The sequence below is a fragment of the Myotis nattereri genome (assembly GCF_964212035.1).
Source record: "Myotis nattereri genome assembly, chromosome: 9".
Classification (NCBI taxonomy): Eukaryota; Metazoa; Chordata; class Mammalia; order Chiroptera; family Vespertilionidae; genus Myotis; species Myotis nattereri.
In genome coordinates this window covers 17648548-17676543 of record NC_138084.1, presented here as the reverse complement: position 1 = coordinate 17676543, position 27996 = coordinate 17648548, and the positions used below count along the sequence as shown (strand labels likewise).

General features: G+C 38.7%; 1 protein-coding gene across 1 annotated transcript; it reads left to right on the top strand.

Annotated features, from left to right (window-relative positions):
* Positions 1-2: 2 nt before the first annotated feature.
* On the top strand, positions 3-27993 carry NUP160 (nucleoporin 160). Its single transcript, XM_081098932.1, has 27 exons — positions 3-69; positions 1627-1695; positions 3790-3873; positions 4131-4301; positions 5046-5145; positions 5526-5691; positions 6033-6160; positions 6240-6400; positions 9117-9250; positions 10535-10605; positions 11266-11425; positions 12423-12492; positions 13039-13137; positions 13841-13960; positions 15217-15312; positions 15412-15506; positions 15600-15696; positions 15789-15894; positions 18941-19101; positions 20072-20132; positions 20930-21040; positions 21216-21339; positions 22080-22181; positions 23212-23353; positions 24510-24635; positions 25951-26055; positions 26899-27993. Exons 1-27 carry the CDS (start codon positions 16-18, stop codon positions 26986-26988), a joined length of 3003 nt encoding a protein of 1000 aa, XP_080955058.1. The 5' UTR covers positions 3-15; the 3' UTR covers positions 26989-27993.
* Positions 27994-27996: the final 3 nt, after the last annotated feature.

The window sequence follows — 27996 nt, the reverse complement described above, 5'->3', positions numbered from 1 at the left end:
TGGAATCCAGTTTTTATGCAGCCTCTGCCAGAGGAAGAGATCATTATCAGAGATGATCAAGACCCCAGAGTAAGCAATGCTAAAGTATTACATAAGGGGGTGGTTTACTCCGATTACTAGTTGCAGAAGAGCCAGTTATAGTAGAACTCCTGCAGCTGCAGGTGAGGGAAACCACCTCTAACTGACGGGTTTAAAAGGAGAATGCATTGGCTGGTTCCGTGGCTTCAGCCGTGGCTGGAACAGTGCCGTCAAGGCTTGATCTCTGCTTTGTCTCTGTTTTGCTTTCCTCCTTGTTGGCTTTATTCTCAGGCAAGCTCCCTGCCGGAGCCTGTGCATTTTGTGAACCAAGCAACCCCAGAGGGAAGAGAGCACCTCTGTCCCAGGTCCTGGAATAGATGCTCACTAGCCTGGCTTGGCTCATCTAGTAATTCCTGACACAGTCACTTTGATCAGAGGAAAGAATATTCTGGCTTGGCATGAGAAACATGTCCAATCTGGGCCTTGCTGTTGTGGAAGGTGGTTGAAGTAAGTTGAGTATAGATAGTGGAAGAATGGTTCCCTAGAAAAAGAAAAGGGATTTGTTAGTAAAAGAAGGGGAAATGGATTCTGGGCAGGCACAAATCACTGTACTACCTATGATGGTACATGCATATAAGCTTGAAATAATATAAATGCTGGTAGAGGTACATGCTATAAAGAAAATAACTTTAACAGGTAGTGCATTAGGGAACAAACAGGCCAGTCCTGTTTTCCAGGGTCACCCTTGGGATAAATGGTAGAAAAAGCTTTCAGTGGATGCCTTGGTATTAAAATGAGATGTAAAAGATTATGGGCTATGATTCTGAAACTGACTATTTGTGGGATTGGAAAGCCCACTTTAAATATCTGCAATTGAATATTGCCATGTTCCTAATCCCAAGAGTTTATTAGCACTTGACTTTAGTCTCAACGCCCAAATCAGATGCTGATTATTAAAATCCTTGTTTTTCCCCTTCATTTTGGTCATTTTACCATGCCCAGAACCCCAGTACAAGGTAAGAACTTGAAAGAAAGTCAGTCAGGTTTATTATTCTGGCAAATCTGGTTAATGAAATTGGGTCACAATAATTAGATAGTGTGAGATTTTCCATTTTATTCTCACTACATCATTTCCCCACTTAGCTTCTTGCAGTTTTCTGTTTGTTTTTTACACATAACTCCTATTATTCTTTGGGGGGTTTTCTTTAATATGTAAGCCATAAAATGTGTACTTTGTGGGTAGTGTAGAAACCAGTTTAATTGTTCTTACTAGTGCATATCACCAGTAAGTGAGATTTGCCTCTCTTTGGTTTAAGTTGGGAGTTTAATAAACTGGTTTCCAGTGGAACCCGGTGGTGCTCATGAGAAGCACACTGTGCTTCTAGTTGGTTCAGACACCACAGCGCTCACTTTCTGGGGCAGGGGGCGGGGGGCGCGGGCAGATATAGAACTGCTCGACTACCTGTCACTGCTCAAATGTCCAAGGGCCAGATTTCCATGTTCCTATAATAGAAACTCAGCTTTGGTGGAAACATGTTAAATTCTTCAGTTATTCCAATTTTTATCTTTTTAGAATGATAACTAATTTTTGTTTTAATGTTCTAACAGGAGATGTATTTGCAGAGTCTGTTTACACCAGGACGGTTCATAAATGCAGCTTTATGTAAAGCTTTACAGGTCAGTTAGAAAATATTTAATGTTTATTTAAGTTTATCTGTGTTATTACTATTGTATAATTAATGACTGCTATTAATGTTTGTTGTTTTGCACGTACTATCAACAGTGAATGTGTTTTTGCAATTGCATAATGTAATTTTTAAATAAACACTACTTATAAATGTGTTTGTAAATGCTATTATAATTTTTATAAATGGTCTTTCTATTAAGTGAGACTCCCAGCAGGGCAGTAAGATGAAGTACTTTCCCTGTGACTAATTAAGCATGTCAGTGGTACAAAGAGAAATTTGTGCCTGCCCTATTATGAAAAGATACCACACTACACTACATGTAATCTCTATACTTGAAAGAAATTTAAAATATTTTCCAATAAAACATAAAAACAGTTAAAAATAAATAAAATATTTTCTTGGTTGGTTTCGGTGGTACTCTCTTTTTACCCTTTTGTTAGTACAGTGAAGGTCTGACTTGGTTCAGGTTCAATCTAAAATCTAAACTTCAAAATTACATGGTTTAAGAGATCCTTAAAATTTTACAAAAGGGCCCTGACCGGTTTGGCTCAGTGGATAGAGCATCGGCCTGTGGACCAAAGGGTCCCGGGTTCGATTCCGGTCAAGGGCATGTACCTTGGTTGCGGGCACATCCCCAGTAGGAGGTGTGCAGGAGGCAGCTGATCGACCTTTCTAACTCTCTATTCCTCTCCCTTCCTCTGTAAAAAATACATTAAAAAAATTTAAAAACAAAAATTTTACAAAAGGACTCTTTACAGTCACCTAGGCTTCCTTAAATTGCCACACTTGGTGAATTTAAAATAGAATATCACTCAGGATGGAAAGGCCCCTTAAAGTCTCCTGATCTGACCTCCCACACACAGCAGAAGTGAGGCTTCTGTGCAGGAAGCTCCTCAGCTTCTAGTTGCCTCTGCCTCCCAGTGGCAACGTGTTCAGTGGCCTTTGTGCTAGTGATTGCTCACAGACTGTGTCATTTAAAAGTTCCTCCCGGTATTGGGTCAGACTTAACCCTTACCTTTTAGTGGCTTTTTCCTTTTATAACATCATAGAACTTGTCTCTCCTATAAAGCAACCTTCAGATATTTTAAGAATTTTTTTCATGTTCTTTTTCTCCAGAATTAATATGCCAGTTCTTTAACTTTCTCCCAATTGGTTAAAAAATAAAATAAAATAAACAAACAGTGGGGAGGAAAATGTTCCAGACCCTTGACTTTTCTTCCAGGTACATTTTTTGGTTTGTTTGTTTTTAATCCTCACCCGAGGATATTTTTTCCATTGCTTTTTTAGAGAGAGGGGAAGACAGAGAGAAACATCAGTGTGAGAGAAACACATCGATTGGTTGCCTCCTGGACGAGCCCTGACCAGGGCCTGAGCCAGGAAAGAGCCTGCAACCAAGGCATGTGCCGTTGACTGGAATTGAACCCCGAGCCTTCGGTCTGCAGGCCGACGCTCTATCCACTGACTCAAACCAGCGAGGGCCCAGGTTCATTTTTTAATATCTGGCTACCCTATGTTTCTGTTTTCTCTTTGATAAAACTTCTGAATGATATGGTCACTTTCTCCTCTTCTTTCCATCTCATCAGCACTTTTTTCTTGTTAACAATAATCAAGTGTATGATAATATTTCTCACAATGTCTCTTGCACACTGAGATACTGGATAATCAGTAAGGCATTTATCAGGTGTTTTCCTCTATGAAAATCATTGTCAGTAGTGAGCCACCATCACTGCTCTAGCTTAGCTTTGTGCCGGTCTCAGCGTGTGTGTATTCAGTGTCACCTTGTCTTCCTTCCAGCTGAGGAATAGCCATTCTCCTTCCTTTTGCTTTTTGTAATGATCTAAATGTGCCCTATTATAACTCTTTCAGAATCGTGGATTTCTATAGTTTATTCTGGTCTAAACTACCCTAAACTTGATTTCAGTTATGGGAATTATTTGCACAATGTTAGGGATAATTGTTTATTCCGGTCATGTCTAGTCTCTATGTGTTGTTATATATTGCTTCAGTGCCTTCTAAACTAGAGCATTTTTTCATTTAGTTTTAGGTATTATATAACTCTCCCACATGTCTCTTTTAATTTTAGATTTTCTGTCGAGGAACTGAGAGGAATTTAGATCTTTCCTGGAGTGAACTAAAGAAAGAAGTTACTTTAGCTGTTGAAAGTGAGGTGAGGTCTGGGTAAAGAAAACATAAATCTATTTTTCCATATTGATATGGGCAGATTGGTACTGAGGAATTCACTAGGAGTATAAATGTTTAAATCTTTTAATTAGAGAATTAGATATATATTTACATAGACTGTGGCATGTAAGCCATAAGGATTATTCATTTGGCTCTAGCTTAGTAAAATAATATTAGACAGTTATGCTTTGGTGGAGAAAGATCCCTAATGGTATTAAGAGTTTCTTTTCTTTTTTTTGCCAGCTCCAAGGAAGTGTAACAGAGTATGAATTTTCCCAGGAACAGTTTCGAAATTTACAACAGGAATTTTGGTGCAAGTTCTATGCCTGCTGTCTTCAGTATCAAGAAGCCCTCTCTCATCCGCTCGCCCTACATTTGAATCCACACACAAACATGGTGTGCCTGCTGAAAAAAGTAAGGACATTGAGGCGTAGAGAAGAACTCCTTTAGACAGTCGATGAGTCTTGCAGAATGCTAGTCTGCTGTATGTTGCAGTTGGCTTTTAGGACTCCCCCGTCCCCCAAAATTCTATTTCATTTGTATTTAGATAGTCTTCTGCATTGTTTGCACTTCTTTGCATTCCATTTTATTTACCTTTTATATTGAAGTGATTTCAAACTTAATATAAAACTTACAAGGATAGCACACAGAACTGTATACCCTTCATCCAGATTCACCATTTGTTAACATCCATTTGCTTTTTTTCCTTCTATATTTTTTCTTCCCTGCTCCACCTGAGAGTTAGTTGAGGACTTCATGCCCCATTATCTGTACGTAGTTTTAGCGTGTGTCCAAGTTCAGGGGTATTCTTCCATAATCACAGCACAAGTTAATGATCAGGCAAGTTGATATTGATGTAATATTATACAGTTCATATTCAGATTTTACCAGTTGTGCCCGTGAGTTTCTTCTTGATCTGGAATCCAATCTAAGATCTTGCATGTTACGTCATGGGTTTTTTTACCTTAATCTCAAACTGCTGTCAGCCTTTCTATGTCTTTCATGATATTGACATGTTTTAAAGTCTATACCTATTGTTTTGTAGTGTCCCTCAATTTGGATTTGTGTGGTTGCTTCCTCATGATAAGATTCAGGTCTTAATTGTTTTCTACCTTTAAACATTCACTGAAATGAAGTTCACTGGGTTTGTATTTCCAGGGGTACCTGTCTTTCCTTATGCCTTCCTCGTTAGTGGATCATTTGTACCTCCTGCCTGATGAGAACCTTTTGACTGAGGATGAGACGACCATATCTGATGGTAATAGTAATGTTATGTCTATATGTAATCCCCTTCCTGCATGAACCCTGCGCTTTGTTTCAATAGCCACTGTGACCTTGCCTGGTCGTTTTATCACACTAGATATTTTAAGGAAACCTGAAGAGTCCTAAGCATCTCTAAGACCTCAGATAAATCCTTGGCATTTAATTATTGATATCCATATCATCAAAGTGTAATATGCTTATTAGAGCGGATGTCCTTCCGGACGAAGCCAGGGCTGTGAGGGCCAAGGCTGCGGTGGGCAGGAGCCGAGCCTCTTGCACGAATTTCATGCATCGGGCCTCTAGTTTTCATAAAGTAATTAATCAGTAGCTCTTCATTGGCTTGAGACATGATTGTTACCCTTCTCTTATTCATAGATGTGGATGTTGCTCGGGATGTCATATGTCTTATAAAATGCCTTCGGCTGATTGGAGAGTCTGTGACTATGGATATGTCAGTAATGATGGAGATGAGTTGTTTCAACCTACAGTCCCCAGAAAAGGCTGCAGAACAGATTCTGGAAGATTTGATCACTATTGATACGTAAGGAGAATTTAGGGTAAAGTGAACTTCCTAATGGAAATTTAGCAATTTTTAGCACCAAAGTCAGGTTTCTAATATACATTAAAGTACGTACAAAGTAGTGGCTTAAACTGTTCACTGTTAAGTGTTTTTTCCACATTCATATTGTCTGTCATGTGTGGAAAAATAAGGTAAAATTTGCTTCATGGAGTAGAAGTATCTTGTATGCCAGAATGATTATCTCCATTCCTTCACTGTGGCTGGATTTCCTATTTCTAAGCACATTTAAGTTTTCAGGACTTAAACAAAGTTTATCTTCTATGTCTTTGATAGTAATAGGAGTTTTCTAATTGTCCTTCTAGAGAAAATGTGATGGAGGATATTTGTAGTAAACTGCAAGAGATTAGGAACCCAATCCATGCCATTGGGCTTCTTATACGGGAAATGGATTATGAAACAGAGGTGGAAATGGAAAAGGGATTCGATCCAGGTAATGACAAAACAACAGACGTGCCTTTTTGACTTAGAGAAGAAAATGATTTAACTCCTTTTTTTTTTTTTAATTATAGCTCAGCCTTTGAATGTTCGAATGAATCTTTCCCAGCTCTATGGTAGTAGCACAGCAGGGTATATCATGTGCAGAGGTGTGCATAAAATTGCCACAACTCGCTTCCTCATCTGCCGAGACCTTTTGATCTTACAGCAACTATTAATGAGACTAGGAGATGCAGTAAGTACTATTTGAGAGAAAACTTAAGAAGCCTGTTGTACACCTACAGGAATGTGGCAGTGTGCCAACTCTATGAGCACACAGATTTTGTCTATTCTCTGCTCTGTCTCCCATGCTTGGCCTTTAGTAGACCTCTATAAAAGTTGCTGCATTAGGAATGAGTAAGCATAGGATTCTAAAATCACAGATCAAGAACATAGGAGCAGATTGTTTCACCGTTTCCCTTTGTATGCATAATGCTAGGAAGTTTTCTCAGGTTGGCTGTCCCAAAATTGAGTATCATTAGTACGACTTTGGATGTGATGGCTGGGTTCCATTTAGTGGGAGGAGAGAGAAAGAGAAGAAAATTCTCTTTCTGCAGTACAGGATTTACCCTAAACACGATGTTGAGATTGCAGTGTGTCTTTAGGATCCTCCCAGCTCCATTCTGTGCTTTCTTTTCCACCGTATTCTTTTTTTTTTTTTTTTTAAATATATTTTATTGATTTTTCACAGAGAGGAGGGGAGAGAGATAGAGAGTTAGAAACATCGATGAGAGAGAAACATCGATCAGCTGCCTCCTGCACATCTCCTACTGGGGATGTGCCCGCAACCAAGGTACATGCCCTTGACCAGAATCGAACCTGGGACCTTTCAGTCCGCAGGCCGACGCTCTATCCACTGAGCCAAACCGGCTTCGGCACTATTCTTATTCTCAGGTTACCAGATTCTAAAGATTCTGCAGTCCATGCCACTCACCCGCTGAATGTTCCATGTTCAAAAATTAGCTTTCTGTCCACAGGAAGAAGTCCCTTTTGTTTCTCCCTCAGTGATTTATAATGAGCCTGACAGGAAGCAGTCTGATTAAACTAATTCATGTTAATGTGTAAAGAATTAAAAGGCCTTGTGTTCTCAGAGGTATTAATACTTTTAAACCAGAATTTATTAACTCAAATACATTGCTAATGGTACAATTTAGGGTAAAAATAAGGAAAAACATTTAGGAGAAGATGATTTGTTTAGGGCCACCAAGGAGAAAGAGAGTCTGTCCCTTAGGGCAGCCCTTATTAAGTTCTTTCCGATCTTTATAGATTTTCCCATTTCTTTAGGAGCTTGGGGTTTTTGGGGTGTTTTTTTTTTTTATTGTAAACTTTGTTGGTTTTTCCTAAACATAGAAGTAATAGATGTTTATTGTAGAGCCTTTATATGGAAGACTTTTTTTTCTAGTAAACAAAAGGAAAATAAAGATTCATCTGTAACCTTCTACACAGCGATGACCATGATTTACATTTTGTTGTGCACCCTTTTTCTATGCAAATTGTTTTTTGTTTTATTCATAAAATTAGGATATTCTACATGTTATTTTTTTTGTAATCTGATGGTTTCTATTCTTCTACTTAAAATTTCATCAGCATTTTTACATTAAGTATTCTATCATATTATTTTTAACTAGAGGCCCGGTGCATGAAATTCGTGCACTTGGGGGGGGGGTCCCCTCAGCCCAGCCTGCACCCTCTTGCAGTCCAGGAGCCCTTGGGGGATGGCCAACTGCCAGCTTAGGCCCGCTCCCAGGAGGGAGCGGGCCTAAGCTGGCAGTCAGACATACTTAGTGCTGCTGCAGAAGCGGAAGAGGCTCCCACCATGCCTCTGCGCTTGCCAGTCTTGATCCCCGCTTCTGGCTAAGCAGCGCTCCCCCTGTGAAATTGCACTGACCACCAGGGTGCAGCTCCTGCATTGAGCGTCTGCCCCCTGGTGGTCAGTGTGTGTCATAGTGACTGGTCATTCCACCATTGGGTCAATTTGCATATTAGCCTTTTATTATATAGGACTAGTGGCCTGATGCATGAAATTTGTGCACATTAAAAGGGAATTAATTAGAGGAAATATTTTAATATTGCTATTTGCCCTTTCTCTATAATAGAAGTGTCAGCAATGAAAGAAAATTAGTAAAATGTATATGAAAATAATATATCATGCAACACCCAGACCCGGCCGGCCCCACCCCTGTCAAGCCCTGCCGAGTGGGGGACGCAGCCTCACGTCCCCCAGCCTCGCTGTACACACAACCCCGCCCGCCTGTGCCTGCCGCACACTCAGCCTCCTGCTTGATCAGTTGTTATAGTGTGAGGGCGTCATGGCCATTTGCATATTAGCCTTTTATTATATAGGATTATCTAGTAACAATTTTAATTTATTCAGCCAATCTCATTTGTGGCCATCCATGTTATTGCCAGTTTTTTCTTATAGCTGTAACTTTCTGTAGACCTTTGATTATATCTCCAGGATAAAGTGTAAGAACTAGAATTGATTGGTCATAGGCTATATATGTTTTTAAGGCTTTTGGTTGCAATGCCAAATTTTTCTCTAATAGTCATACCTATTTTTACCCAAGACCAGAAGCATAAAAAGGTCTTAGATTTCCCTAGTTCTCCTCTTGAATTCTCAACCCACAGATTTAATGAAAGTTAAGCTTTTCAAATTGTTTTCTTTTTCCCCGTCATCTCCCATGAGTTGGTGAGCTGTTCTTGATTATTTTTATACTGTTAAATGTTTGGGTAGATACTTTTGCCATCTGCCTCCCCAAAATATAATGTTGCTGTTATTTATGTGTAAATGTTATTTTTTAAATGCCCTTTGTAACTGTGTTAATTTTATTTTACCTCCACCTGAGCCTTAAGAGTTATCATTACTAATTGCTGTTCACTATCTTACCCCATCCCCTACCCGTTACGTACAGGTGATTTTGGGAGCTGGTCAGCTCTTTCAGGCTCAGCAAGACTTACTCCATCGAACAGCTCCCCTACTCTTATCTTATCGCCTCATTAAGTGGGGATGTCAATGCTTGGCAACTGATGTTCCAGTTGACACACTGTAAGTTTAATTATTTTTTCACTATCTTACAAGAAGGAATTTGTAAACATTGTGCTATTATGTATTTTGCCTTTAAAATTCAGAGAGCTTTTAATTTTTTTTTTTTAATGATTTGAGAGAGAGAAACATCTATTTGTTCCACTTACTTATGCATTCATTGGTTGCTTCTTGTATGTGCCTGACCTGGGATTAAACTTGCAACCCTTTGGTGCACTGGACAATGCTCTAACCAACTGAGCCAACCAGCCAGGACCAAGGAGCTTTTAGATGCTTCATTTTCTAAAAGTTGAAGGCGACTTACAAGAATGAAAATAGCCCTAGCTGGTTTGGCTCAATGGATAGCACATCAACCCTTGGACTGAAGGGTCCTGTGTTTGATTCCAGTCAAGGGCACATACCTTGATTGCAGGCTTGATCCCTGGCCCTGGTTGGGGCACATGCAAGAGGCAACCAATTGATGTGTGTGTCTCACATCAATGTTTCTCTCTCACTCTCTCTCTCCCCACCCCCCTCACTCCCCCCTTTCCCCCTCCCTTCCACTTTTAAAAAAAAATCAATGGAAAAATATCCTTGAGTGAGAATTAACAACAAAAAATATGTATTTTCTATGTATGTATGTATATAATGTAAAGATAAATTTTGTTGAAGGCAAAATAAGAGGTCAGAGGGGAAGTTAGGCTACACACAGAAACATTGTGCTAATTCTTTTTTTTTTTTTTAATACATTTTATTGATTTTTTACAGATAGGAAGGGAGAGGGATAGAGAGTTAGAAACATTGATGAGAGAGAAACATTGATCAGCTGCCTCCTGCACACTCCCCACTGGGGATGTGCCCGCAACCAAGGTACATGCCCTTGACTGGAATCGAACCTGGGACCCTTGAGTCCGCAGGCTGATGCCCTAGCCAAACCGGTTAGGGCTGTGCAAATTCTTAAAGGCAGGCTGAGATTCTTTATAACCCCAAGAAAAAAGAAAATCCAACAATTACAAGATTCACATTTTCTGTAAGATAAACCACCCGTTTTCTCTGGCAAAGGAAGGCTTTTCATGACATGGAGGTCTTGGAGACATTCCTTCCGCGGCATCTCATTGCAGAATCAATGAGTGGTGTCATGGGCAAGTGTCTAAACTGTGACGTGTTTTCCAGATATTTTCATGCTTTCTTTCAATGGAGCTTTCAGGTGCCGTTTGCTAATTACATTGACAGCATTCTGGATAGGACAACTTGTGGAAGTTGTATTTGACATAGAAGTACTAAGCTGTTTTCCCCCTTTCCTCACAGGGAGTCTAACCTCCAACACTTGTCAGTGCTGGAACTGACTGACTCCAGTGCTTCAGTGGCGAATAAGTTTGGTAAGGACGGGGCGGATACGCATTGGATTTTACGTTTAGCATTTAAAATGGTCTTTGCCACCTTTGCTTTAGCAAATTTGACAAGGCTCTGCTTTCACTTTGAGAGGGGGTACGCAAGCTGAATCTTCTCGTTGTGGCAAGGGGTCTTTGGAAACCATAGTCCCAGGTCAGGCATAAAATACATGGATAGACATACTGCTGCTTTCTCATTGATATTGATATTCCAGTGATTAACTCAAAATCTTTTTGTTTTCACATTTACTAAGTTCATAGTAGCTTTTAAAATCTGTCTTAATTAGTAAATATTCAAAAGGAGCCCCTCTCATGCTTGAGAACTGTTCTGGAGAATTTATTTTGTGTGTTTTTTTGAATATTGGAACTGTATTTATTATAAACATTCTAGGGAAGACACTTAGGTTTAGCGAGACCAGTGAAAAAAAATGACTACAATGTTAAATGGCTTTTTTATTGCATTTGTATAGTGCTTCACAGTTTACAAATTGCTTTTATTTATATTGCCATTGATAATATCAATGTTGCATTTTATATTTTGAAATAAGTGTTCTTTGTTATAGGCATAAAATGAATTGATAGACTCTCTTCATTAAAAATTGATATTATATCACAAGTTGCTCATTGTCATTACTTTTTCTTTTTAAGTTTCTAGCCCTCAGTCACTTGTGGAATTATTCTTCCAAGAAGTTGCAAGAAAACATATTACATCTCATCTCTTCTCTCAACCAAAGGCACCTCTTAGCCAGACTGGGTTGAATTGGCCTGAGATGATTACTGCAATTACTAGTTATTTATTGCAGCTCTTGTATCCTTTTATTTAAAAACTAGAAGCCCAGCACATGAAATCACGTGGCCCTGCGCGTTCTGCCCACCCACCCGCAGGTGCCTTGCTGTGCTCACAGCCCCGCCCACCTGCGCTGGTCATTGGTCATTATGGCGCGTTAGGGCCATGGGCTTTTTATATATATAGATCAGTTGAAAGGTTTCTTCTATCTAAATAGTCTAAGGCTCTTATTCTGTCTGTGTAATGAAGATTTTATTTATATATAAATATGTATTTTTTAATCCTTGCCTGAGAATATATTTTTATTGATTCTAGAGAGAGTGGCAGGGAGGGAAAGAGAGAGATCAACATTGATGTGAGAGACAAACATTGATCAGTTGCCTCCTGTACACACCTGGTCTGTGGATCATATCTCTAGTCTAGGTAAGTGCCCTGACTAGGAATCAAACCCTAAACCATTTTGTTGTACAGGATGATGCTCCAACTAACAACCACCTTGTTGGGGCTGTAATGAAGATTTTTAATGAGGTTGGGTGCTTATTCCCCCAACAAGAGATGATAATACTTTCAGATATGATCCCAATTTTTATTTTATTTTGGTTTGCTTTTTGCTCAGGAGTTAAGCCAGATTTTTTTGGTATGAACAAATTCCATGCGTAGATCTCTTGTAGCATTATACATTCATTTATCAGATATTTATTAAATGGCTGTATATGCCACGCACTATATTAGGTGCTTGTGCAATTTATCAGCTAGATTAGAAATGATCACACAAGGTTGAAATACGTTCTTTAGCCCATAATTAATTGAGTTCGGTGACAAGGTTCCTTGTATATAACCTTTTCATTATATTTGTCTAATATTAAAGTTACATGGTTATGTGGAAAGAACATGTGCTCTGCTAACCTCTCTTTACCTTCTTTTTTAAAAATTAAGCCATTTTGTGGAGTCTGATTGCCCAGTGTGTATGTTTAAGTTTGTCCAAAAAAGAAAAAAATTTCCTTAACCAATAACTTAGATGGCCTAGCAATCCCAGTTGCCTCTTTCTAGAATGTTTGATGGGAAATTGTCAGTATGTACAATTGCAAGTGAGTACTATTGAATATTTCAGATTTAATTATTCTTGTAAAGAATGGGATTTCTGGAACATTTTTCTTTGTAAATGTTACCTGCATTTTAATTGGGCTGATAATAAGAACCATAATAATTTATACTCCATTGCACCAAAACATACTCCGGATTTTCTCTTCTTGCCTCTTTCACAGTATCATTCCTAACATAAGTTTTTCTAGAATCCTTTTTTTTTTTTAATTCTCTGTATTAGGTAAAACAAACATACCATTATCTTCATATAAATCCTTTACTGGCATCTAGTCATTGAACCAGTAAATACCAAAAGTTGGAAAATCGCTAAAATTTAGGAAGATGTATGTGTTTGTGTTATTGGAGTTCTATTTACTTTCTTAAAGTATCTTAATAGCCTAACCCAAGAATTGGTTCACAGAATTAGGTTCTACTCTCCAGAGATATCAGGAAATATATGTGTTGATTGACCATATCTTCTCTCCCTCTGTGAAGAACTTGGAAATGAGTATTTATTTTCTTAATCAGAAAGCACCTCTTATGCCTTTAAGGATTATATTCATCTGCTACATCCCTGGTGTCAAGTCAATGTTGGTTCCTGTCGATTTATGCTGGGAAGGTGTTACCTGGTTACAGGAGAGGGACAGAAGGTAAAACTGCATTTTAAGTGATGAGCAAGCTTTAGTGCAAGGAGGACACTTAGTTTCCATCTAGCTAGGTTGGAGGAAGTGGGAGGCATAGAGTCCTCTAGATCAGGTGCCATGAGGGGCGTTATATACCTGTGGAGGATGTTCAGCCTCAGGTATTTTGCAGATTAGTTAGGACACAAGAAAATATGAATACGGAAACAGTGCAACCTCCCTGCCCGTGCAGGTGTTTTTAGGGATGCATTTTGATTTTGATAAATAATGTATTTCTCAATTACATTGTTTTCATTATGTCTTTTTTTTTTTTAATGCAGCTGCTTTTCCCAGTATGGTAGTTTACATTTCTATTTTTTTTCCCCTGACATCGTACTATCTAAATTTTCAAACATACAAAAAAGTTTAAAGACTTTTATAATAAACAGTCATATGCATACCACTCAAATCCTACAAATGTTAACATGTTGCTCAGTTGCTTTATTATATATTTACCAATTATCTTACTTAAAGCTTACTTTTTAATAGTGTTTAAAGAAGTGAGATACAAGGTATTAAATAATTCATTAGATAGAGTTTAGAATGGCAGAAATTATGAATGTAGTCAGTAGTCTTAAATAATTTTGTTTCTTTTTTGGCTTTGTTTAGCAAATGAGTACCTAGAGTTGGAACAATTCATTGTAAGTCACTTTGTATTCTTTCCCTTCTCCAGGCTCTGGAATGTTTCTGTCAGGCAGCATCTGAAGTGGGCAAAGAGGAATTCTTAGATCGCTTGATCCGGTCGGAGGATGGGGAGATTGTTTCCAATCCCAGACTACAGTATTATGATAAGGTATTTTATGACATGGTTTGGCTCTCTTTTTTTACTATCCTGTGTAGAAATTTATTTGAAATACATTACCTTGGTATTTTTGGAGAAAAATAAGATAAAAATGTAATCATTCCCTAAATTTCTAAGTAAAGAGAAAATGAGTTTGCTGAGAGAAATTGAAGAAACATTTTTAATTAAATTTGATAAATGTTTTTAACTTAAATATCATTTTATTAGCTCAGTCATCATTAAAACTTTTATTACTTAACATTAGTTTGGCTGATAACTCAAAGAATTAACTTGCAATGCTATATTTAACTTTAGTTTATGATTTGGCCCCTGAGTTTTTTCCTACCACTTTCCTCTGGTCACTCAACTGTAATGATAGTGGCCTTCTTACTGTTCATGCAAGCTGAGCACATACTCTGGTCCTTTCAGAGCTTTTCTGCCTGCCATTGCCTTAGCCTGAAATGCTTTCCACCAGGTAGTCAACTTTCTCATGCCCTCATTGTATTCAGGTGTCTGCTCATTGTCACCTCCCTGCCTATCTATGTAGAATAACCCTTGCGGTCCTGTGTGCTTGCTCCCTCTCCCTTATATTCACACGTGCAGACAGGCACCGAGGGGAGTCTCCTGGCCCTGCTTTATAACATTTAACTGTGCTTGATGCTGTATTTTAGATAACCTGTGTGTTATTACCTGTTTTCTTAATGTGTTTTTAGTTATTTTAGAGGAAAGGTGAGGAAGAGAGAAATGTCGATCAGCTGCCTTCTGCACACCCCCTACTGGGGATCTAGCCTGCACCCCAGGCATGTGCTCTAACCAGGAATTGAACCAGCGACCTCTCGGTGCATGGGACAATGCCCATCCACCTGAACAACACTGGCCAGGGCTCTTTTGTTTTTTTTATAAGGCCATGGTGTTAATTTATTTATTAGGCTTTAAATTTATCTATGACCCAAACAGTTAGTATGAGAAGTTAGTAGTGAAATTGTATTTGTTCCTTCATTCAGCAAATACTTACTGAGAGCCTACTCTATACTAAACACTGAGGATAGAGCTGTGAACAAAAAAGACCAATAGAAAGTTTTACAACAAGCCTATTATTTAACAGTAGAATCTAAAGGAAAATCTCAAATATTGACCAAATAATCCTCATTTTTCTCAGCACCTTTGATTTAATTTTTATATTACCCAGTTATCTAATGGATTTAAAATCATATATCAATTTGAAATGCATATTAACTTTAATACAAGTTTCTTCTATTCCTCCTCAGGTTTTGCGCCTACTAGATGTTGTTGGTTTGCCTGAACTCGTTATTCAGTTGGCTGCATCAGCAGTAACTGAAGCAGGTGATGACTGGAAGAGTCAGGTAAGAACTGACTATAGTCTAGTTATTTCTCTTGAGATTTGTCATGAATGTGATGTTTTAATTTCTATTACTCTTTTTTCCCCTGTATCTGATATTTAGGCTACTTTAAGAACATGCATTTTCAAACATCATTTGGATTTGGGTCACAATAGCCAAGCATATGAAGCCTTAACCCAAATTCCCGATTCCAGCAGGTATCAATCTTGATCTTTTTGAAGAAGGTGATTTACCAAACATATTTAACCCACGAAGACAGTTTACCCTTGTCTGCCTTTCTTTCCTTCTAGGCAGTTAGATTGTTTACGGCAGCTGGTGGTGGTTCTTTGTGAACGCTCACAGCTACAGGATCTTGTAGAGTTTCCCTATGTGAATCTGCATAACGAGGTAATTTAGGTACCCACTGATGACTGATGGCAACTGTGTTGGCTGTCATGATGACTACTAACTTTGATGTCTGATTGCTTCCCCTTCCTTAGGTTGTGGGAATAATTGAATCACGTGCCAGAGCTGTGGACCTCATGACTCATAATTACTATGAGCTTCTCTATGCCTTTCACATCTATCGCCACAATTACCGAAAGGGTAAGCACTTGAAGCAGGCAGTCTTTGTTGGAGGCAACCTTACCAGTTTAATCACATTTTACAAATATATTATGTTTGACTTACGTAATTTTTACCTTATTCTTAATATTGGATAAGTGTTCTCCATGAGCATTTGGGGAAATTATGTTTAAGGACAAAATTAGCTTCACCTTCTTGAGGATTACCTGTTAGCCTTAAACACCTCCAATCCTGAGGCATTTCCAGTAAGATGACCTTCTGTGTGAATCTTCTGATTTTAAACAAAATTTTCCTTAAAGGCACCTTGAATTCTTGTGGCTGGTTTTGGGTTCCTGTGCCATTTTGCATGGGCCTTCTCGCTTTCCTTACTTATTTTTGCTGATCCTTTTCAGAGTAAGTTGTAGACGTTATGACTCAGTGGATGAATACTTCAGGTGCATCTCCTAAGGAACATTTTCTTACATAACCTCAGTGCAATTATTGAATTAAGGAAATGTAACAAATTAATTTTGTGAATTAAATCTAAATGTGGTATTATCATCTGATGTGCTGCTCATATTTAATTGTGCCAGTTGTCACTGATTTTCTTGAATAACACACTCCTTTCATTCTATAGCTGTCCTCACTCCCAACCTAGGACCACATATTGTATTGCCCTGTCATACCTCTTTCTTCTCCTTTAATCTGAAGCACTTCTTTTAACCTTACTTTGCCCTTGGATGACATTGATGTTTTGAAGAGTTTAGGCCAGTCGTTGTTGTAGAGTACATCTTAATTTATGTTTGTATGGTGATTGATGAAGTCTTTACTGGAACAGCTAAAATGAGATAAGCATTATGGTTCCCCTTTTGAACATCTCACATTTTTATACCATTTTCACTCAGAATTTTTCATTATATTTTTTGCTGATTTTCATTGGAAAGAATGAATGGAAGTAATTTGTAAACATTTTCTTAATATTCCTAATGCAAAACATGTTTGCATATTCTTTATTTTCTTGAATCATACAGAAAGGGAAATAATGGTTAAAGATCTCCTATTGTTTGCTTTCACTATAGCAACATCCCTTACATCAATCTGATTAAGACCAGTTTAACTGGATAAATGTTCGTGTCTTTCTGGAGCAAGACCTGAACATCTGTTGTTCTAACAAAATGTCTCACATATTGCAGGCACTCAAAAATATTTGTTGGGAAGAAAAATAGTTTCATTCAAAAACTGAATGCTATTTGGTTTCTGGAGTTGCATGCTCTCAGGAAAATAGTCAATATCTTCTTCAACCTTGTAAAGTATTATTAAAAAAATAAGTATGTCTTAAATAGGCCATCCAAACATTACTTGATCTCAGAATCCTGGGTTGAGAGAGGTGACAGTTTGGCTGAGACTTGCTCTCTAAGCTAGTCTTCTGTCTTGTCTGGGAATGTAGTATCTAAAAGTAAAAAAACATTTTACATGATGGGAGGGTGGGGTGGTAATTGTGGTATGTATACGTAACATAAAATTCAGTGGTGTTAAGTACATTCACATGTTTAAGGACAAAATTATTATGTATAAGGACAAATATTATGTTTAAGGACAAAATCAGCTTCACCTTCGATAACCTTCTATATATACTTATGAGAGCTATTTATTTTTAACCAATCTCCAAAACTCATCTTGCGAAACAGAAACTCTATACTCATTAAACAATTTCCCATTGATTTTTTAATTGTGTTAAAACATAAGTTGTAATTTATTACTTGAAATAACTAACATGCTACTTTTCTAAATAAGAGTTAATTAGCATTAATAAATAATTTTTTGTGTTAAAATACCATTTACCAGTTTAAAGTGTACAGCTCAGTAGTGTTACATACATTCACATTGTTGTGCAACCAATCCCCCAAACTTCTTTCATCTTCCAAAACTGAAACTTTCTATCCATTAAACAACTCTCCATTGCCCTCTTCCCCTTGGTAACTACGACTGTTCTTTCTGTGTCTGTAAATTTGCCACTGGAATCATACATTATTTTTTAAAATATTTTTTACTTGATTTCAGAGAGAGAGAATCATTTATCAGCTGCCTCCTGCACACCCCACGCTGGGGATCAAGCCCACAATCCAGGCATGTCCCCTGACCAGGAATCAAGCCATGATCTCCTGGTTCATAGGTTGATGCTTGACCACTGAGCAACACTGGCAGGGCTCATACAGGATTTTCCTTTTTGTGACAGGCTTATTTCACTTAGTGTATATAATGTCTTCAAGGTTCATCCATGGGGTAGCATGTCAGATTTCATTCTTCTTTAAGATTGAATAATATTCCATTATATGCATGTATCACATTTTATTTATTCCTCAATGGACACTTCGATTGCTTTGTCTGTTGTGCATACTGCTGCTATGAATAAGGGTGTACAATATCTCTCCCAAGACCCTATTTTCTTTTTTTAAAATATATTTTATTGATTTTTTACAGAGGAAGGGAGAGGGATAGAGAGTTAGAAACATCGACGAGCGAGAAACATTGATCAGCTGCCTCCTACATGCCCCCTACTGGGGATGTGCCCGCAACCAAGGTACATGCCCTTGACCGGAGTCGAACCTGGGACCCTTGAGTCCGCAGGCCGACGCTCTATCCACTGAGCCAAACCGGTTAGGGCAGGGGTGGGCAAACTTTTTGACTCAAGGGCCACAATGGGTTCTTAAACTGGACCGGAGGGCCAGAACAAAAGCATGGATGGAGTGTTTGTGTGAACTAATATAAATTCAAAGTAAACATCATTATATAAAAGGGTACGGTCTTTTTTTTTTTTAGTTTTATTCATTTCAAACGGGCCAGATCCGGCCCGCGGGCCGTAGTTTGCCCACGGCTGGGTTAGGGCAAGACCCTACTTTCAGTTTGGGGGAGTATATACCCCAAAGTGGAATTGCTGGATCATAAGGTAATCTTTTTAGGAACTGCCATACAGTTTTAGGTTAAACTCAATTTTGTTTTAAATTTTAATATTTGATAAGTAAAGCAAATTCTCTCTCTAAAGAGATAGTTTCGAAATTCTAATGTCTAATTTATTATTGTCTCATAGCTGGCACAGTGATGTTTGAGTATGGAATGCGTCTTGGCAGAGAGGTTCGAACTCTCCGGGGACTTGAGAAGCAAGGCAACTGTTATTTGGCTGCAATTAATTGTTTACGACTTATTCGTCCAGAATACGCATGGATTGTGCAACCAGCTTCTGGTGCAGTGGTATGAAAACTTTTCATCCTGGAATTCATTTTCACTTATCTGGTTCTTTTAGAACTATGACCTCATTTAAAATTTCTTCTGTGATATTTGTGAACTTAATTTATTTTTTCAGCAATTCAGTTGTTATATATTACTATACCTTCAGTTCCCAAGTTCAGAATCACTGTAGGAAGAAGCATTACAAAGCACTTTTGGAGTTAGACCTGACTAACTAAAAGCAAATTAATCTTGCATAAAATCTATATATATAAAAGCCCAGTGACCTAACGGTGGAACTACCAGAACGACTGGTCGACCAATCGCTATGACGTGCACTGACCACCATGGGCAGACATTCAATGCAGGAGCTGCCCCTCGTAGTCAGTGCGCTCCCACAGGGGGAGTGCCACTCGGCTGACCGGGATGAGCGGTGCTCCCATAGCAGGCTGATCCCCCCAGGCCATGCCCCCACCAGAGCAGAAGCGATAATGATGTTTATGTCTACATTATAGAATTGTTAGGACATTAGAACTGTGACAGTGCCTGGCCTGCAAAAAGTGCTCAATAAATATTTCATTTGTTTTTATTCATTCCATCTACAATTACTGTTTTAAAGGATGTCGATGTATACTTTGACTTTTTTCTGCCATGCTGATGTCATATATGCCCAGCTACTTCTATTGTATAGTTCCTACATTTAGTAGGTTGCTTCCCAGAGTTCTCCATGGAGAATATAACTGCAACCATGGAAAGTCAAGTGGCTTATACAGAAATCAAATCCATGTCCTTGTAAGAAGTCCAAATCCAATAACATGTTAGAGCTAAGTAAGCCAACCTGGCAAACACCACATTTCTTTGTATGATAGTTATAGTACCTTTATAAGAGAAGCAGTGCTAGTTGAATAATTTATGTTGAGAGAATTTAAGCAGGGAAAGTTCTGGATTCAAATTAAAATAGTAATTTCTCAGTTAAATAAATTTGTCTTTTCAGTATGATCGCCCTGGTGCATCCCCTAAGAGGAATCATGATGGAGAGTGCACTGCTGCCCCAAGTGAGTCAGGGGTCTCACTGATACTTTGCTGGGCAATAATTAATTATATTGTGTTATAGTAGTAATTTTTAGATTTATATATGTTTTAATATACTTCTACTGCAGTATATATAGTTATCGTAATATACTATGTATTACATATGTCTAGTAGTTATATTATAGAGTTCCTTTTTATTGTATTTTTATTATTTTGTATTTTTGTCGTTAATCCTCACCTGAGGACATTTTTCCATTGATTTTTAGAGTGGAATGGAGAGGGAGAAAGAGAGAGAAAAACATGTTATTTTAATCTGCTAAAAGTTGGTTGGTGGCCCTTTCAAAACTTGGTATGGCTGTATGAGACATGAAAATGCTTTGAAAGTATGTTTTGTTGCTTGTTGTATTTAAATCAGCTTCATAGCAAGCTTTTGTTTTATCAGGCTCCTTTATACTTCCATGGAGGCATGATACCTTGCTCAGAAGCCTGGGCTCTAGAGTGGGACACCTGGTTTCAATTCTGCCTCTCATTTTGGGCATGTTCCTTTCTTACTGATAGAGATAGTATTTTACAGTTATAAGGTTTAAATGAAATTATATGTAGAATACCTTGTAAACACCTCCTCACTGCAGTACTGCTTTGATTTGACTCAGCTGTTGCTTTATTTTTTAAGTTAGCCTTTATGGAGCCTCCCATTTTCTCCCTTTGGAAATTAAATGGAAAGTTACTTAATATTTAGTGGAAATTGACAGGTTGGGTTAGTCTCATAGGTACTTCCTTTGTACTTTGAGAATTGAAATTGTTTGTCTTTGGCTGATAGCGAATCGGCAGATTGAAATCCTGGACCTGGAAGACCTGGAGAAAGAGTGCTCCTTGGCTCGAGTGCGCCTCGCCCTGGCTCACCATGAGCCGTCAGCAGTTGCTGTTGCAGGTAGGGATGCATTAGTCTGTCGGTACCAACAGCACATTTGAGGGCCAGGTAGTGGACTTGGCATGCTCGATGGTTATAAAGCTTTTCGTTGTTATTCTGGATGCTTGTCAACAGTTTGGGGGCTCATTTGCATATACCTCTGGTTGCACTGAGTGGTGCTTTTCCATTTCCATAGGAAGCTCATCAGCAGAGGAGATGGTCACTCTCTTGGTTCAAGCTGGCCTTTTCGACACTGCCATATCACTGTGTCAGACATTTAAGCTTCCCTTAACACCAGTCTTTGAGGGCCTTGCTTTCAAGTATGTATGACACTGTCTTTTCGTAGTTTTCATTGTCCTAATGCACAGTGCTGTTGCTTAGTGTGAAGCAGGGGGTCACACAAGCCAGTTTCCTATAACCCAGTGTTTTGTTTAGTTCACACAAAGGTTGTTTAATTTCTTTTAGTCAATTGTGATTTTTTTAGATTAATTGAGTTATAGCTTCTCTTGAGAAGATCTGACATTCCTGGACCTCATTCCTACAGGACAGTAGATAACCTGGATTAAGAATAGTGGTATCGCCCTAGCTGGTTTGGCTCAGTGGATAGTGTGTCGGCCTGAGGACTGAAGGGTCCCAGGTTCAATTCCAGTGAAGCGCACCAAAAAAAAAAAAAGAATGGTTGTGTCCATTTTAGCCAATGTCTGCTCTTCTCAGTCCTTTAGGACATCTGGTCCCTGGAAGCATTCTTAAAAAGCACTCCTTATTGAAGTTACCTTATACCTACATATTGGTCAAGTACTTTGTGAATTGGAAATATCAACTTCCAGAATTTTTCAACATCAATTTTCTCTTGAAAGTAAATAATCTCTTAACATTTATTGACGGCCTTGTGGGTCATTCAGTTTTTTGGCTATGAGGAGGGAAAAGAGCCAGTACCCCAGTAGTGAATTCAGAATAGACTAGAGCTAAAATTGTCGTCTTATCTCTAGTTTTAGTAACAAAGTAAGGTGGTGCTTTTCAGCAAATTGGTTTATTGTGTGTGGAACCATTTTCATTGCAGATGCATCAAATTGCAGTTTGGAGGAGAGGCAGCACAAGCAGAAGCCTGGGCCTGGCTAGCAGCCAATCAGCTCTCTTCAGTTATCACCACAAAGGAGTCCAGGTACAGCCCTAGTATTCCTCCGACCCTGCGATGGCTCACCCTCCAGGTACTTCCCTAGGACAGCCAATTAGTGTCTACCTGACTATCTCCGTTTCTCAGAGTGCTTCTCTGACAACTCTAATTCTCAAAACTTTCCTTCCTTGAAATGCATTTACAATCTGTATCATGTAGCATAGCACTTTAGAGTTGTAGCATTTTACAGTTTGGAAGTCTCTTAACCCCTAAATTAGCACACCAGAATCACTATTAAAATATAGATTACGAGACCTAGTCATTGTGGCTCAGTTAGTTGAGCATTGTCCCATGCACAGAAAGGTTGCCAGCTAGTTCCATTCCCGGTCAGGGCACAGACCCAGGTTGCAGATTTGATCCCTGGTCGGGGTGCATACAGGAAGCAACCAATCGATATTTCTCTTTCTCTCCCATCCACTCTCTCTTAAAAAAACGTAAAATACAGATTATGAGATAATACCCTAGCCTTCTAAATCAGAACTTGTACATCAAGCATGTCAAACTCGCGGCCCATACATGATTGTAGTGCTTGATCAGGTTTGAAAACAGTAATCTAAGCCATTTTTCTTATTTTAGAAATTTGGAAGAAATTAAGTGAATTGTATAGTCCAGTAAATATGTGGTTAGTGGGAGACGAAATATAAGACTTTAAGTCATCTAGTTTCTAGTACTACCCCAAAGTCACTTTGACCCTAATATTAAGTGTCATTTAGCTATATTATTAATTCAGTGAGCTTCCAACAATTTTTTTTAAATTGATTTTAGAGAGGAAGAGAGAGATAGAAACATCATTGATGAGAGGGAATCATTGATTGACTGCCTTCTGCATATTGGACTAAGCCCACAACCCAGGCATGTGCCCTTGACCAGAATCAAACCTGGGACCCTTCAGTCCGCAGGCCGCCACTCTATCCACTGAGCCAAACCAGACAAAGCCAAAGATTTTTTTCCTTGTAAATACATGGTACTATAAATATCTGTTAAGAATCTGGAACTCATTAGTCTTTCTTTTATCAAGTGCTACAGATGAAGCATGGCGACTGTTATCAACATACCTGGAAAGGTACAAAGTCCAAAATAACTTATACCACCACTGTGTAATCAACAAGCTTTTGTCTCATGGAGTGCCTCTGCCTAATTGGCTTATAAACAGTTACAAGGTAAGTATCTTCACTTGTAGAGGTAAAAAGCTGATCTTTAAGATTCTGAATAACTTCTGAGATGAGTAAAAAATATATAAAGAGTAATAATTTATGGAAATATACTGACTTACATACTTTGGGCAGCTTCTCAATCTTAGCTAAAAACAAAACAGTCTTAATTTCTACTCCACATGAAGTACTGAGTGATTAAAGTTCTGCAGGTTAGTGATTAAGTTAATGCCTGCTTGTGTGCTCACTGAACAATGAATGTACTAGTATATTTAGCACAGTGAGTATATGCATGACACAGTATTTACTATTCACTACTCAAAAAATTAACAGGAGTGGGTGGAGTAGTTTTCAGATTACTACAGCAGTCTTTCATTTTTGTCAAAGTTGGATGTTTGGACAGCCTGTTTCAGAATTATTTGGATAGTGGGCTTCTTCAAAATATATATTCCTGGGCCCCATCCCATTCCAGACTTACAAAATCAACTTTCCTGGAGCTAGGAAGCAGGATCTATATTTTAACAAGCTCCTAATTTAATTTGATGCACTCTTAAGTTTGAGAAGTACTAGAACTGAAATGCCTTGGGAGAATAGAGGAGGAGGGAATGTAAAGCTTAACGTCCAGAAAGTCATTTTTTTAAGTTAGAAAGTAGAGAAGGCAGCTAAGATTGTAAAGGTTGGTTGTGATCCAATCAGGATACAGAAAGCCTAATTAATGTGAGTGGAGCCCTTCCCAACTGAGGCTATATTCACTTTTCTCACACCCTAAGTTAAATATGAATTTAATTCAGGCTTTTAAAGTTGATGATTCTTTTAACTTCTTTTGCATTTATCATTTGTTTATTTCTGGGAATTGATGTAAATATATTGTCTTTAGTACTCAGCATTGCTGGGAAGGTTTACCACTGTGGAAACAAGTAGAAAATAATTAAAATGTGTCTTACATCACAAATCAGGATAGGACCTCACTAGGTGCCAGAGGGTAACTGGGCTGTTGGGAATCCAAACCTTATCCCAAGATAAATAAACCAAGATAAGTAAACCAAGGTGGTCTTTTATTCTTATTGAGAAGTATCAGTGCAAGAGAATTAGACACAACATCCTTTGATCATTGCCTAAGTAAGATAGAAACAAGCAGATGTTTTTAATCACCGACTCTTTACAGAAGGTTGATGCCGCTGAGTTGCTCCGTCTGTACTTAAATTATGACCTTTTGGAAGAAGCTGTGGATTTGGTTTCAGAATATGTGGATGCTGTTCTGGGAAAAGGACACCAGTACTTTGGAATTGAGGTAGGCTTCCTATCTAATAAAAGGCTAATATGCAACTCAACCAAATGGCGAAATGACTGGTCCCTATGACACCCACTGACCACCAGGGGGCAGATACTCAATGCAGGAGCTTCCCCAATGGTCATTGCACTCCCACATGGGGAGCGCCACTCAGCCAGAAGCCGGTCTCATGGCTGACGAGCGCAGCAGCAGTAGCAGGAGCCTCTCTCTCCTCTGCGGTAGCGTTAAGGACCCCTTGGGGGATGTTCGCCTGCCATCTTAGGGCCGTAGGGAGCTAGGCCTAAGCTGGCAGGCAGATATCCCCCGAGGGGTCCTGGACTGCGAGAGGGCACAGGCTGGTCTGAGGGGACGCCCACCCTCGCCAGTGCATGAATTTTGTGCACCGGGCCTCCTAGTGTTTACATAACACTTCATTTCATTCTGTTAGCACACTAAGTAAAATCAGGAGCTGAAACAATTAGACTACAGAGTAGTAGATTTAACCTTAATTGTTAGTAATTTTACAACTAGTTTTCTCCAAGATTAGGGACTGGCACTCTTAAGAGTCTTCTGTTTCCTGTTTATAAAATGGGAATACTTTCATTTTTCTCCATCAAAGGAGTGTGGCTTTAGTTAGTACTTGGAAGAGGGAGGTAAATAAGAACAAAATGGCATTTTGTGTGTGAAGACTATGCTGAGTCTCTACCAGTGTTTTCTCAATCTTTACAGTAGCCTATAGGGGACTGTTTTAATCCCCTTTTTTTAACCCATAAGGAAACAGGCTCAGGTGTTAACTTGAAGTCGTGGAAGTTTGCACAGATGGTAAATAGGAGAACCACATTTAAAATTCAAGTCTAGTTATAACAGCAGAGCCAAGCTCCCAAACTCTCAGGAAAGTATTCAGAACGTTCAAAGTTAAACTTTTCTTTCCAAACCTTTTTTTCCCAGATAATTGGAATCTAAATTTCAGACTGAAAATAGTATCATTCCTTGAAATTTTAGAGAAGTTTTATTGAGTATGTTTATCCTTAATGGGATAAACTTAGGAGCCTGAGGGCTCTTTTAAAATAAGAGATGACATGAATTTAAAAATATATTTAATTTCATATTTGAAAAAAGCACAAGTTCTCCCATTGAAAAGAGAAAGGGGGTAGGTGGGGTTCCAATTGTGTGTGTGTGTGAGAGTGCGCGCATGTGCACGCACTCATGCAATTTCTTACTGTGAAAAAAAAAAAAGTAAAACATTTTATGTTAATCAAAGCCTATGAAAGTAACTACCAGAAGAAATGGTCCACTTTTTGGTTTTCTTTAAATTATAGATATTTTTTTCTTTCAGTTTCCACTGTCTGCGACGGCTCCAATGGTGTGGCTTCCATACTCTTCCATTGATCAGCTTCTCCAAGTATTGGGAGAGAATAGTGCCAACAGTCACAACATTGCAGTGAGTCAGTCCTCTCCTCTCTATGCCCCTGTACTAGCTGTTACATCTGACAGCTGGCTTTCCAGTTCTCAAGGAGTTAAGGAAAGGGCAGCACCATGTATTCCCCTAACATGCTGCCTCAATCCTATATACTAAAAGGCTAATATGCAAACTGACCAAACAGCAGAACAACAGGTTGCCATGATGCGCACGACCAGGGGGCAGACGCTCAACACAGGAGCTGCCCCCTGGTGGTCAGTGCACTCCCACACAGGGAGCACCACTCAGCCAGAAGCCCTGAGCTAGGCTCACAGCTGGCAAGCACAGCAGTGGCAGCAGCGCTAAGGATGTCTGACTGCCAGCGTAGGCCCACTATCCAGAGGCCCAAAGGGAACGGGCCTAAGCCAGCAGTCAGACATCCCCCAAGGACTCCGGGACTGTGAGAGGGTGCAGGCCAGACTGAGGGACAACAAACTCACCCCACCCCCCACCCCCACACCCCAGTGCATGAATTTCGTGCACTGGGCCTCTAGTCTCTTCATAAAATGACTAGTTAAATCAGATGTGGCCTCTCTGATTCTGGGAAGAAAGCTGGCAATGCTTTTATTGAAGATCTTGGTGTGATTTGCATAATTGGAAAATCATTAGGCAAACAGGATTGGAGTATTATATATACTAGTATAACAGAAATCCAGTTTTATCAGTAGAGTCCCAAAGCAGACTCATATACTGGATAGTGATTAAATGAAGCAGAGTGGCTAACATCTTCATTACGGGAATCTGCTTGGTGAAGTCAAAATGAAAGCCTCAGTCTTTTGCAGTCCTTGACATATTTTGTAATGATTTCTTCCTTTTCTCCAATAGCTGTCGCAAAAAATACTTGACAAATTGGAGGACTACCAACAAAAAGTTGATAAGGCAACACGGGATTTATTATATCGTCGGAACTTGTGATCCAGATGGTCGCCTAGCCTTTGTAACCGCTTGGTGCCTCTTAGGGTTTAAGACTTTACCCTACAGGAGCCCTGTACTCCAGGCTAATTTTTATACCTGTAAATGATGTGTACAACATTCAAGTCTGCATTCTGTGTATGAGAGTTGGACAGAGGAGTCACAGGACCTGCGCTTGCTGGCGGTGCTAATATACAATTTCCGGTTTCATCTTGGGTCTCAAACAGCTGCTTTTGTATATGATTCACAAGCTTTTTTAGAGTTTATATTTTTTTAAACTACCGGAGACATTCTTTATCTGCAAATTAAACCCACCTTCACTTTCCAAATGGGTGATGGTTGTTGGTTTGTTGTAGCTGACCACCAAAAGCAGTCACTGCAAATCCTTTCATTCTTCCCTCTCACTTTTTGTATTTCAATGATTATTTTGGTCCAGAACTGACATGTATTTTCTGTATTGCAAACAGAGGCTATGATTTTACATACTCTTTTCATTATTTATTGTGGAATTTTTGTATGATCTTCAATAAAGTATTAAATAACTTGCCTAGATTAAGCCTAAACAAAGACCAGCTGTCAAAGAAGATATCTTATTTTGAATCTGGTTCTCAGGCTAAAGTTGAATCAACTCTTAGCTAAGAAAAAATCAGAAATACATCCTCTATAAAAGTAATAAATTTTCAAAGTAAATTCTGTTAACTTCTGTGATTTATAATAATCAAGCCGGACTTGATCATACAGTTAGTCTAATCATGTATTGGGCCAAAATATAAATGTTCCTGGTCAGATTCAAAAGCATTCATGCCCACAAATTTGGGGAAAGTGAAAAATAAGATCTTGCATTTTATTCTGTATATTAAAATTATCTTTTAAGGAAACGATCTGTATATATTTGCTTGTATACCTTTTGACCTTTCTTGAGTTTTTCATAAGCCTTTTTTATAATATCAACACCATATTTACATTATATATTTTAAATAACAAGTTTCCCTATGGTATTGTTATTGGTAG